This window comes from Portunus trituberculatus, chromosome 33 (genome assembly GCF_017591435.1).
Source record: "Portunus trituberculatus isolate SZX2019 chromosome 33, ASM1759143v1, whole genome shotgun sequence".
NCBI lineage: Eukaryota > Metazoa > Arthropoda > Malacostraca > Decapoda > Portunidae > Portunus > Portunus trituberculatus.
The window spans coordinates 4,342,522-4,356,052 of record NC_059287.1 but is presented as its reverse complement, the minus strand read 5'-3'; the positions used below and the strand labels follow the sequence as shown (position 1 = coordinate 4,356,052).

At 39.6% G+C, this 13,531-nt stretch overlaps 1 protein-coding gene across 1 annotated transcript in view; it reads left to right on the top strand.

The window, feature by feature from the left end:
- LOC123512287 overlaps window positions 1-6,843 on the top strand; it is a 143,041-nt gene extending 136,198 nt beyond the window's left edge. The window contains exon 7 of the mRNA XM_045268611.1: window positions 38-6,843. Coding sequence (XP_045124546.1) covers window positions 38-459 — 422 coding nt within the window. The 3' untranslated portion in view covers window positions 460-6,843. The remainder of the gene's footprint in view (window positions 1-37) is intronic.
- The last annotated feature ends 6,688 nt before the right edge of the window (window positions 6,844-13,531 follow it).

Here is a 13,531-nt window from a genome sequence, read left to right as displayed (position 1 = left end):
AGGCCGAGCGTGACGCTGTGCACGTGTCTCATTGCAGGCCGGGGGTACAGCGAGGAGAGCGCGGTGCACGGCACGCAGCCAGGGCTGGGCGAGGGCCTGGGCGTGCCGCACCACCCCTTGGCACGCCGCCGCTCGTGCCAGAGCCAGAGTCTGGACCTGGAGCACTACCGCTCCACCACGCCGGGCCCACAGGAGGCGGTGGCGCGCGGCCGCAGCCTGGACAGCACGTCCGTTACCAGCTTGCGTCGCTCCCCCACGGCGGGCCCCTCCTCAGCCGGCGCTGAGCCTGTGTGCACCACGCCCGAGCTGCGGGTGTCCCCCACTCCCCCGGACATCGCCACCCACCACCCGCACACCCACATCGTCCTGCAGCGCCAGGAAACCATCATGGACGACACCACGCTCTTCCAGGTGCCCTACGCCACGCTTATGGAGGAGGAGCTGGAGAATGACGCCTAGCCTCGCCTCAACAGCAGGGGGCGCCACCCCCCACCACAGCCTGCAGCGGCTGGCAGGGCGCTTGATGGCGGTAGTGTTAGAAGTAAAAAATAGCCACGTGTGCTTCCCGCGTGCAGGGAAGCGCTAAATCATTCATTTCCAGATTGGTTTGGACAGTTTTCAAATGAAAGGTGAGGCGCGAGGCGCACAGCGGGGCGGGGCGAGCGACCCTGAGCCGTGAGGTGTGTGCCGCACCCGAGTGTGTGTCACACAATGCCTGCCGTGTGGCCTGACTCTTACTTTTATTTTAGTCCTTTGTATGTTTTGTATTCAGACTAAAACTCGACATGTGAGCATTTTACATCGTGTATGATCTTTATTTGCTGGTAGTATTGTAATCAATCTCTTTTATACGGTAAGGTAGCCACAAAGGTCATCGCTTTCATTATACAACACTACTTAATTACGGTGTCGGGTCCTTGTGTTCGGGTGAAGAGAAACACACACCACCACACAGCTGCCAGATCTGAAGCCTGAACCCTGAACCCTGAACCATGAACCCTGAAGCCCCAAGATCAAAACCTTCCCTGAGTCTCGTTCCGCTCCACTACTAAACACATTTACCATAAACTTGAGCGACATTCCGGCGGTGCGACGATCAAAGGGCGGCGGCAGGTGGCTGGGGACGAGCGGGGCGGCGTGTGTGTGTCAGGAGACGTGAAGGAAGGCAGCCAGGCAGGGAGGGAGCTATGGGGACAGGAAAGTGACAGGGAAGTGGCGGGGAAGTAGCGAACAGGAAAGGAAGCAAAGTAGGAAGTAATGGAAGGAAAATTAAGGAGGGCAAGGGATGTAGGGGAGCTGGCAGGGATAGAGTGAAGAGATCGAAGCGAGAGAGACAGGGAGCGACAGAGTAGGTAATAGAAGAGAGAGAGAGAGAGAGAGAGAGAGAGAGAGAGAATGTATTTCTAGGTGGAGGATATGGGAAGGAGAGGGGGCGAGGCAGGGAGAGGGGGAAGAGTGAGGAGGGGGAGAGTAAGTGGCCGGGAAACAGCGAGGTGGGAGATGAACGATGGGTAAAGATTTCCTCCTCTCACTGTTTCTTCAGCTTCATGTCCGCCGCGGGGAAGCAACGCGCGGGAAGAGAGGAGTTGAGTTGCGTTGAATATCCAGCATGTGTGGCTCATTACGCCGCGCAGTACCGTAAAGAGAACTTACTATACCGCAACACTAATTAGTAACGTACCCAGAGAGGCAGTGCACGCTGTTCCGAGCCGCTTAAGTTTCCGAGGAGCATATTCTGAAGCATTTCTGTTCGCGCCTCGATTACTTTCAAAGGCTGTAGAAGTGATACTGGGTTTTAAGATTTTTTTATGGTTCTAGTGAAAGATTAACAAGATTTCTACATTATTAATAGGAGAAACACTCTTGAGATCTCGGCTGATCATAATCTCTGTGGTGTTTGAAAGTATAGTCGTGGTGTGAGAGCGAAGCGTTTCAGAATACAGGCCTTTTTAATCTCGAACCGTTAACTAAACCCTGACAAATGTAATCAAAATAGCACAAAGACAGCAAGTCAGCATCAAAAAAGGAACTCGACAATAAGTAAATACGAACCCACGATGAAAGCACACGAGAGATCTGGAAGGCGAAGCAGTAGAAGACATTATTTAGATTCCAGTAAATCTTAGTGAGGTTTCGATAGTTCCTGTTCGAGCGTCTATGAATCCGAGCCTTGAGTGCTGAGCCTGTGAGTGCGTCGGCAGCCAGCGAGGTGTGAGGCGAGAGTAGTACGTGTAGTTATGTCTGTGTGTGCTTGTATGCGAATTAGGAACGTGGAATCGAGCAGGGAAGAGGAAGAGGAAGAGAGATGGCGCCGTGATGTGGAGGAAGCTGTAATGTGCTGCGGGGAGCGTGAGTACTCGAGATTATAATAGTGTTTATATTCATTACATTCACTGCGGTATGCTACAATTCAAAACACTAAAAACCATGTTTGGAGTCTTTATAAACATTTACTAGAAAGAAAGGGATAAAAAGAATAGGTTTTTGCAGTTTTTGGCCAATATAATGTTTGATTCAAGTAGTTAATTCTGAAAAAGACGCGGGAAATACGAGTGAAATGAAAGCAACTATGATTCTTGGTTCATGTGAAAAAGAGCAAGGAAATATAAGAACGCGTATCTGTATAATATTTGGTACTTGATATTCTTAGTGTTCATAGTTAAGCTTAAAACAATCTGAATGTAGAAAAGAGGCGTAATTATGGAGAGAGAGAGAGAGAGAGAGAGAGAGAGAGAGAGAGAGAGAGAGAGAGAGAGAGAGAGAATGACAAGGAGGATGAGGTGGTTACGATTCACCATGAAGACGAAGGATACAGCTTATGACCGAGACTGTACGTGATTGGCTGGTTGTTTGCTTGATATTGTGGCGCCGTGTGGTGACCAGGCGAGGTGATGTGAATGGTCAAATGTCATCTCTTACTACGATAATAGGTGAGATTTATTGTTGTTGTTATGAAGGACGCCATCTTTGATAGTACAGAAAACTTTTAGGGGTCGCCGTGGTACAGTGGAACCACGCACGTTTTGAGATCCTAAGGGTCTCCAAGCGCACGGGTTCGAATCGTGTCCACGGCCCGAGTGTGGGTTGGGCTTCCTTTTCCTCGGGGGTAACGATTCCCTAGCGGGTGGGCTTTTAGGTAGGAGATACACACAAAACTACTTCCTTTAGCCCATAAATTCCCGTGAAAAACCCACATGCTATAGAAAAATAAAGAAAAAGTGAGGTAAGTAAATAGAGCTGTGTGTCTTATCTTAATATTCACCATTTGCTTTAGTGAGTGAACGATACTGAATAGATTATAGGGAAGTAAGAGAAGGTTTGACTTATTGGTGTGTGACGACAAGCAGGCAGGGATGTTGATTGAGTAGATGGTATGCGGAAAGAAAACGAAAAAGAAATGGGTTGATACGTGCTCGCAAATGTGAAAGTTGTGGTTTGTAATGATGAAACGATAAAAGGGAGTCTGATGGAGTCGATGGTGTACCGGAAATCAGGATGTGAAAAAAAAGTAGGATAAAATGGCCGCGCAAATGTGTGTTATGGCTTGATACGGGGAGATAAAGCGCAGGGAATTATATATATATGTGGACTATTTTACGTAGCTTTTTACTGTACCGTGCAATGGAGTAGTTGTGCGGAGATGAATATTACTTTACCTGTTCTATGTGAAGTGAATATAGTGTGTGCGGGAATTCTGGTATAATCACACGGCTGTCCACACACTTCTATTGACTCGCGTTGGTCTTGCATGTGTCGTTGTGGTGACATGAAGTGAAGTGATAATGCAGGTTGATCTTTGGTGGTCTCGCATTCTGCCCTGGTATGTGGTGCTTTGTGTCTAGTGAAGGAAGCAGAGATGGTTTACAAGGTTTAATTTGAGTGATTTATGTTTCTACGTAGGATTAGACGTGATTTTAAGGATTTTTTTTCAGTGCAGGAAAAGTACTGGTGATCTTGACTTTAAAGGTTGAAGTTAAAGATTTTGTTTTCCATATCAATATTATTTTGCATTTTCATGTAAGAATGAACGTAATTTTTGAGGATTTTTCTTTTTTTCTATTTTTCATTATTTTGGTGTCGGTGCATTAGAGGAAATGGTGATTTTGATTTTAAAGGTTAAAGTGAAAGATTTTTGCATTCTATCTTTATTTTTGTGTTATAATTGTAATTTGAAAGATTCTGTTTTGTTTTCAATCTCTTTTTTCATGTTGTCAGTTCAGGAATAGGAATCTTAATTTTAAAGGCTTAAGTTGAAAATGTTGTATTTCATCTCCCTATTATCGTCTTTCTGTGTAGGAGTTATAATCATAATTGTGAATATTTCGTTTTCTTTTATCCTCCTATTATGGTGTGTCTATGTAGGAAAAGGACAAAAGGCAAGTGATTTTAAAGATTTAAGTTGAAGGTTCAGTATTTCTTCTTATTTTTGTATGTCGAAGTAGAGAAAAAGTTATCATCGTGGTTTTGGAAGTTTGAGTTGATGGTTAAGTATTGCATCGTCCAATTCTTACGTGGAAAGGAGCGAAGTTCTTGATCTTGAAAGCTAAAGTTAATAGTTATACATTTTGTTTTCTCATCTCAGGTGTTTACGTCGGAAAGAAAAAAAAATGTGGAGATCGTGGTTTTGAAGGTTCAAGTTCATGGATCTGTATTTTATCTAGTCATTTTTTAAGTTTTTACATGAAAAAGTAAGTGAGAGTGATAGTTTTTATAGTTTCAAGTTACGTCGTTCTTTATTTTCTGGTTCATTATCGTATTTTATATGCGAGAAAATTAGTAAGATGGTGATTTTGATGTTTATATTTTATTACTCTATATTTCGTTACTTTTCGTTACTGTTTGCTAATACGAGAGGGAGTGAAGCAAATTTTGAAAAGGAATCTGTAATAAATTTTTAATGTCGGAAAGGAAGAACGATAGTGATGAAGGCTTGTTTCGAGTGGTTTTGTGTTGCATGTAATGGTATGTATTTGTACGTATGGAAGGCAGTGGTGGTGATATGAAGCTTTGTTATTTTGTTAGCCGTATATTTCCATGCTTGTGTGTATGAAAATAATTGAAACTGGTGATTTATTTGTCTTCGGCAGCTATGTATCCCGCCTGTTTGTTATTGTGTTTGCACGAACGAAGAGAAATGGAATGGTGAAATAAAGCTTTTTTTTTTTTTTTTGGTGTTCGTGTATTCCACCTTCCTGTTGCTATGCTTTGTGTATGAAAGGAATTGAAACCGGTGATTTATATTTGTTAGTTGTACATCCGGCATATTTGTTCCTCTGTTTGCACGAGCGAAAAGAAATTTAATGAAAGTGAAATGAAACTTTATTTTTTGAGTGTTCTGTATTTTATCTTTCGTATTATTTTCTTGTATTCGAAAGAAGTATATTGATTTTAGGGTTTATTTGGGGTAACTCTATCATAACTGTCTATTTCTATGACTACATGTGCGGGAAAAAAGATACAGTGCTGCATAAGTTAATCTTTAGTGATCCTACGAATTGTTTCAGTTATCACGGTTCTGTGCACCAAACCAAAAAGAAACTATGGCTTTATATTTATTTTTGGTGCTTCCACATCCCAGCTGTCTGTTCCTCTGTTTGCACGAGAGAAAATAAATGAAACAGTGACATGCATTTTAATTTTTAGTGATCTTGCCTTTCACCTTTTAGTTAACATGCTTCTGTGCACGAAACAAAAAGAAACTATGACTATTTATTTATTTTTCGTACCGCCATATCGCTTCAGTTCCTCTGTCCGAAAAGAAATGAAACAGTGACATGCACATTGTTTTAGTGATCGTACATTTCACCTCTCAGTTATCATGCTTCTTTGCACAAAACAAAAAGAAACTATGGTTATTTATTTATTTTACGTACCTGTATACCCTGCCTGTTCCTCTGTGCAAAAGAAATGAAACTGTGACATGCACGTTAATTTTTAGTGATCGTACATTTCAGCTTTCAGTTATGTTTTGTGCACGAAAAAAAAATAATGGTTATTTATTTATTTTACGTACCTGTATACCCTGCATGTTCCTGTGTGCGTAAAGAACTGAAGCTGTGACATGTCTTTTAATTTTCAGTGGTCCTATAATCCATCGTTCTTGGTGTCTATGTTTCTTTCCCTCACAGACGCTCATAACGCATTCAAAAGTGTTCAAAGGAGCCTTAGTAGTGTCGACATATCCAAGTGGTGACAAGTGCGAGTGGAAATTTGAATAGACTTTAAAAATATAGCCATTAAATCAATTTTTTTAAGAGAGTGGAATTTGAGTCTATAGAAAGTGTAGGTCTTCAAATGTGGCTTTTATTGTGCGAATGGAAATTGAATAGATAAAAAACTGTAGCCCTTTTTCATATCAATAAATAAGTAAGTAGAAGTTTGTAGAATATTAATAACGATATTTGACTTCATTGATGCGAAAGGACAAAGAAAAGAGAACACTATAAAAAAAAAACTATGAAAATGAAAACAAAACTTGAACAAACATTAATGTAAAACTATATAGAAAAATAATTTGATATGCTTCGTGAAATTAGTTTATAAAAAAAAGCTAGCTTCTAATTTACTCCTTTATTCTGCTCTCCACAGGTACTTTCCATTAATTTTCACATATGTATGAGTGTATGTATTTATGTATTTGTAAAGCCAATGGGCAAAGGAAAGGGAAGGAAAGCGTTCAGACTTTACCTCATTACTAGTGAAGGCTGGGATGTGATGGGCGGGTGAGGCAGTGGTGCGTCTGTCTGTATGTCTGTCTGTTTACCTGTCTGTCTTCCTATCTCTCTCTCTCTCTCTCTCTCTCTCTCTCTCTCTCTCTCTCTCTCTCTCTCTCTCTCTCTCTCTCTCTCTCTCTCTCTCTCTCTCTCTCTCTCTCTCTCTCTCTCTCATTGTGTTTGTCTATCTAGCATTTCTCCATCTGTTTTTTTGTCTTTGTCTATCAATCTATCTATCTATCTATCTATCTATGTCTATCTATCTATCTATATCTATCTATCTATCTATGTCTATCTATCTATCTATTTATCTATCTACGTATATATCTGTCTACTTATCTCTATCTATCTATCTATCTATCTATCTATCTATCTACCTTGTATATATGTGGATCTATCTCTCTATCTATCTATCTATATCTATCTATCTACCTTTATCTATGTGAATCTATCTATCTATCTACTCCGTTACACGTGTCTCTTTTTCTCAAATCATCTTTTCTTACCTTGACAATCAGACAGGGAGGTGGACAGGTGAAATGACAGACCGACAGACAGACAGACAGAGATATCAACTAACATACAAGATAAAAAAGTCGAAGGATATTTGTTTGCTTACTTTTTACTACTACATAACTTAGGTACACTTATGAATAAAGTAACTAAGGTTGATGTTACTTGCTACTACTATTACTACTACTATTACTATTACTACTCCTATTACTACTATTACTACTTAAGAGTATCATTTAGTGTGTGTGTGTGTTTATACTTACCTTCCAAACTTATGATAATCAAGCTGTTCATAATATACACTTATAAAACACTTACATATGTCTTTAAGTAACCCATGTATTATTATTATTATTATTATTATTATTATTATTATTATTATTATTATTATTATTATTATTATTGTATACGTTACTTACATTAAAGAGGATTCGATTTTCATGTGTTCTCACCATAGGAATACTTATATTGACTGTGTTGTTCCATATTGAATAATAAATACTGTGTCTAGACTTATTTTTTTACACACACGCACACACACACACACACACACACACACACACACACACACACACACACACACACACACACACACACACACACACACACACACACGGCCATTGCATCTGTAAATCTTCCTCTCTGAAATAAATATATAATCTCTTTCTATGTTAATCACCACCTCTATCAATAATAATAATAATGATAATAATGATAGCGATAATTACGCCAAGCAACTATATGACCTTGAAACGCTTACCTATTAATTAGTTACCTGTCAAGTAACCTTAAAACTCCCTTACCTGGAGCCTAATTAACTGAGTCACCTGTTAGGCAGCCTAATGACTTCAATCACCTGTCGAGGCTTACCTGCTCGTGGCATCTCATTTAATTAATTACCTCAGGATCGTTTCTTACCTGCGCCTCCTTAAAGTTTGTGTTTTTTTACGTGTATTTTCCGAGGGGTCTCATCATGACCTTGTTTGTATCTTTTCTGTTTTCTTTTTGCTTGCTTCATTTTCCTAAGGGTCGTAAAGTGTTGTTGTGTTGTTTATCATATCATCTTTCCTTCTCCTCTTTCTCCTCTTCTTCCTCATTCTCTTCCTCCTGTTGCTTCTTCTCCTTCTCCTACTCCTCCTCTCTTCTTTTTTTTCGTATCATGTTTCTCCTCCTCCTCCTCCTCCTCCTCCTCCTCACCATCATCATCATCATTTTCTTTCTTTTTATTCTTCTCCTCTTTCTCCTCCTCCTCCTCCTCCTCCTCATCCCTTTCTTGCTATTCCTCCTCATTTTCTTTCTTTTTATTAGTTTCTTCTTTCTCTTCCTCCTCCCTCTCCTCTTCTTCTTCCTCTTCCTCCTCATTTTCTTTCTTTTCATTCATATTCTCTGTCTCTTCCTCCTACCCCTATTACTCCTCCTCTTTCTCGTCCTCATTATTCTTCTTTTCATCTTCTTCTTCTACTCTTCCTCCTTCTTCTCCTTCCTTCCTTTCTTCTTCCACACCACCTCACTTTCCATCAAATTTTCCTCCTTCTTGTAGTCCTCCTCCTCCTCCTCCTCCTCCTTTTCCTCCTAGTCTTCCTCCTTCTGCTATTCGTTATCCAATCACCATTACTTCCTTTCCCATCCTCTCCTGTCACCCCACCCCGCCCTCTTCCCTCACCCAGTATTTCTCCTCCTTCGTGCAAGATATCTAATAACAACTGTGTGACTCTTCAACTTTACTCCTCCTCTTGATTCCTTCTCTCCATTCGTCTTTATTTCCTCTTGACTGCTGACGGTGGCAATCTTGGTCCCTTCCTGCAGCTGCCGCCCCTTCAGATCCATTGGCTGGGTGCCCTTCGGTAGTATAAGAGTCTATTGGTGATTGGATGTTGTGTCTTTCGTCTCTCCCTCTCTCCGTCTCAATGTCGTTTGTGTTATCTATGTTGAACACTCCTAGTTGTGTCTGTGTCTTAGAAGGATAGTTGGGTGATTCGGTGGTGCGCTCTCTCTCTCTCTCTCTCTCTCTCTCTCTCTCTCTCTCTCTCTTGCACGACCTCTCACACTCCTTAATGTTTTTCTACCTGACCTTACCTGATCTTTAGAACTTGCACTCGTAATCAACACTGCCATTAGACCAGAATCTTCCCCTGTAACTAGTAACCTTGGTCTTTCTCCCTCCTCCTCCTCCTCCTCCTCCTCCTCCTCCTCTTCTTGTTCCTTGACTCCTCCTCCTCTTTCTTTACTCTTTCCTTTACTTCTTTGCTTTTTCTTTTTTTCACTTTTTTATTACTCTATTTTCTTTTTTTCTTTTTTACTTTCTTCAATTTATTCAGTTTCGTTTTTTTTTTTTTTGTCTTAGATTTATTTAGTTATCTCCTTCGGTTTTGTCAATTTTTTTCATTTTCTCTCTTTAATTTTTCTGTTTCTCTTTTATTTCTCTCCGTTCTTCATTCTATTTGGTTTTGCTCTCCTTCCTCTCTTCAATCCATCTCCTTCTCTTAAATTTGTTTCTTTATTTAATTTACTTGTCCTTCTTTCGTTTCATTAATCTATATATCTGGTTTTCTTTTTCTTTTCTTTTCATTATGTCTATTTCTCCTTTTGTTTCTCCAGTTTCTTTAGTTTTTCTCCTTTACTTTCTTGCATCTGTTTATTTGTTCTCTTACTTTCCTTTTTTTCCTTCTTGAGACTATGAAATTAAATGGGTCTGCTCCTTTCCTCCTTTCAGTATGTTTTTCTCCTTTTCCTTTTCAATTTGTTTAGTTTTCATCCTTCACGTTCTTCAATTTATCTATTAGTTCTCATATTTTATTTTTTTTCCCTCGAGACAAAGAAATTAAATGGTTCTGCCCCTTCTTTCTCTTCATCATGTCTATTTTTCCTTTTCTTTTATAGTTTTTCTAGTTTCATCCTTCACTTTCTTCAATTCATCTATTAGTTCTCATATTTTCATCTTTTTCCTCTTGAGACAGTGAAATTAAGTTGTTCTCTCTTTCTTGTCTCTTCAACGTGTCTATAAATTGTCTTGTTCTTTTTCAGCTAGTCTAGTTTTCATCCTTCACTTACTTCAATCTATCTACGAGGTGTCTTTTTTTATTTTTTCCCTTGAGACAATGAAATTAAATGGTTCTGCCCCTTCTTTCTCTTCAACATGTCTCTTTCTCCTTTTCCTTTTCAATTTGTCTATTTTCATCCTTCACTTTCTTAAGTCTATCTATTAGGTTTCTTTTTTTTTTTTTTTCCCTTGAGACTGAAATTAAATTGTTCTCTGCCTTTTTTCTCTTAAATCATTTCCCATTTTTTTTTTTCAGTTCGTCTACTTCTATCCTTCACTTTCTTCAATCTGTCTTGTATTCTCATATTTTGATTTTTCCTCTATAAAACTGAAAGTAAATTGTTCTCCGCCTTTCTTCTCTTCAAAATTATTTCCCCTTTTCTTTTTCAATTTGTCTGCTATTCATCCTTCACTTTCTTCAATCTATTCACTTGTTCTCATATTTTCTCTTTTTCTCTTGGGACTGTAAATAAATGGTTCTCCACCTTTCTTTTTTTCTCTATGTCTATTTCTCCTGTTTCTTTTCATTTTGTCTAGTTTTTATCCTTCACTTTCTTCGTTCTATCTACTAATTCTCATATTCTTTGAGACAATGAAATTAAATTGTTCTCCATATCTTCTTCTCTTCACTATGCCTATTTCTCCCGTTCTCTTTTAATTTGCCTTCTATTCATCTTCCACTTTCTTCAATCTGTCTTGTGCACGTCTTATATTTTGATTTTTCCCCTTGAGTCAGTGAAATTAAATTATTCTCTGCCTTTCATCTCTTCAAAATTATTTCTCCTTTTCTTTTTCAATTTGTTTGGTTTTCATCTTTCACTTTCTTCAGTCTGTCTTGAAGGTCTCATATTTTGATTTCTTTTTCCCCTTGACAGTGATATTAAATGGTCCTTCTCCCTTTCTTCTCTTCAATATGTCTATTTCTTTTGTTTTTTTTTTCAATTTGTCTAGTTTTCATCCTTCACATTTTTCAGCATGTGTTGTAGTTCTTATATTTTGATTTTTCCCTTGAGACAGTGGTATTAAACTGTTCTCTGCCTTTTATCTCTTCAAAATCATTTCTCATTTTCTTTTTTTTTTAGTTTGTCTACTTTTATCCTTCACTTTCTTCAATCTGTCTTGTATTCTCATATTTCAATTTTTCTTCTTTGAGACAATGAAATCAAATTCTTTTCCGCTTTTCTTCTCTTCAACACGTCTACTATTTTTCCAGTTCCCTTGTTCCTTTTCAATTTGTCTACTTTCATCCTTCACTTTCATCAATCTATCTACTCGGTCTCTTTATTTTATTTTTCCCCCTAGAGACAGTGAAATTAAATTGTTCTCCGCCTTTCTTCTCTTCAAAATTATTTCCCCTTTTCTTTCTTCTGGAGACTGAAATTAAATGACTGGTTCCCTGAAAAGCCTCGTAACACATCTTCACACACTCGTATGGAAATTATTTTCTCTTCCCCGTCTGGCTTAAGGTGGAAAACTTCATGTATAATCTGACATCTGTTCCCTTTGTTCCTCTTCTTCCCTCTTTCTCCCTCTTCTTCCTTACCGCTCTTTTCTTCCTTCTTCTCTATCGCTTTTCATTTGTTTGTCTTTTTTCATTTTCCTTCTCTCGTCTTTCTTCATTCTCTTCTTCTTTATCGCTCTTCTCTTCCTTTCTCTATCTCTTTTCCTCCGTTTGTCTTTTTTTTCGTTCTTCATTCTTGTTGTTGTGGTTTTTTTGTTCTTTTTTTCTTGGTTTTTGTCCCTGTTTCTGGTTCCTGTTTTTTTTTTTTTTTTTTTTGTGTGTGTGTGTATTGTCCATCTTGTTCTTTTGTTTATCCTCGTCTTCTTTATCATTATCATTATCATCACCATAATCATTGTCATCCTTTTGCTTCTTTTTTTTTTCTTCCTCTTCTTCCTTCTTCCTCCTTTTCCTCCTCCACTTCCTCCTCCTTCTCCTCCTCCTACTCTTTCTCTCCTCCTCCTCCTCCTCCTCCTCCCCTTCTCGTCCTACTTTTCCTTCTCTTCCTACCTTTTCTTTACTTCCTCCTCAAAAGATGCCATTATCAAAACGACACAATGATAGAAAGACATATATGGAATGAGATCTCAGGTGTGTGTGTGTGTGTGTGTGTGTGTGTGTGTGTGTGTGTGTGTGTGTGTGTGTGTGTGTGTGTGTAATTCACCACGGTCACCTACTGGTCACCCAGCCAGTCTTCCCCATTACGGAGCGAGCTCAGAGCTCATAGACCGATCTTCGGGTAGGACTGAGACCACAACACACACAACACACACCGGGAAAGCGAGGCCACAACCCCTCGAGTTACATCCCGTACCTATTTACTGCTAGGTGAACAGGGGCCACACATTAAGAGGCTTGCCCATTTTGCCTCGCCGCTTTCCGGGACTCGAACCCGGACCCTCTCGATTGTGAATCGAGCGTGGTAACCACTAATGTGTGTGTGTGTGTGTGTGTGTGTGTGTGTGTGTGTGTGTGTGTGTGTGTGTGTGTGTGTGTGTGTGTGTGTGTGTGTGTGTGTGTGTGTGTGTGTGTGTGTGTGTGTGTGTGTTTATGTAAGAGCGAAAAGCTGGCAACAACAAAAAAAAAAAAAAAGTCCCACTTAGTTACCAGTGCCCTTGCAGGCCCGAGAGAGTTAGCCAAAAGATAGGAAAAAAATGTCTTGAAACCTCCATCTTAAATGAAGTCAAGTCGTAGGAAGTTGGAAATACAGAAGCAGGCAGCGAGTTCCAGAATTGACCAGAGAAGGGTATGAATGATTGAGAGTACTGGTTTAACTCCTGCATTAGAGAGTTGGACAGAGTATAGGGGTGAGAGGAAGAAGAAAGCCTTGTGCAGCGAGGCAGCAGGAGGAGGGGAGGCATGCAATTAGCAAGATCAGAAAAGCAGTTAGCATGAAAAATAGCGGTAGAAGATAGCAAGAGATCCAACATTACAGCGGTGAGAAAAGTCATAGGAGGGGAGTTAATTAGACAAAAAGATTTTGATTTGATAAAACTGTGTGAATGGAACCCCCACATACGAAGAGTACCCCATTCATGGGCGGATATGGCCCTTGCAGAGAGTTAGCAGTTGAAGAGGTGAGAAAAAAACTGGCGGAGACGCTTCAAAACGCATCACTTCATAGAAGCTGTTTCAACAAGAGATGAGATGTGAAGCTTCCAGTTCAGATTATGAGTAAAGAACAGACCGAGGATATTCAGTGTAGAAGAGGGGATGAGGGATAGTTGTCTGGAAGGTTGTGTCGAGTTGATAGGGAAGTATCGA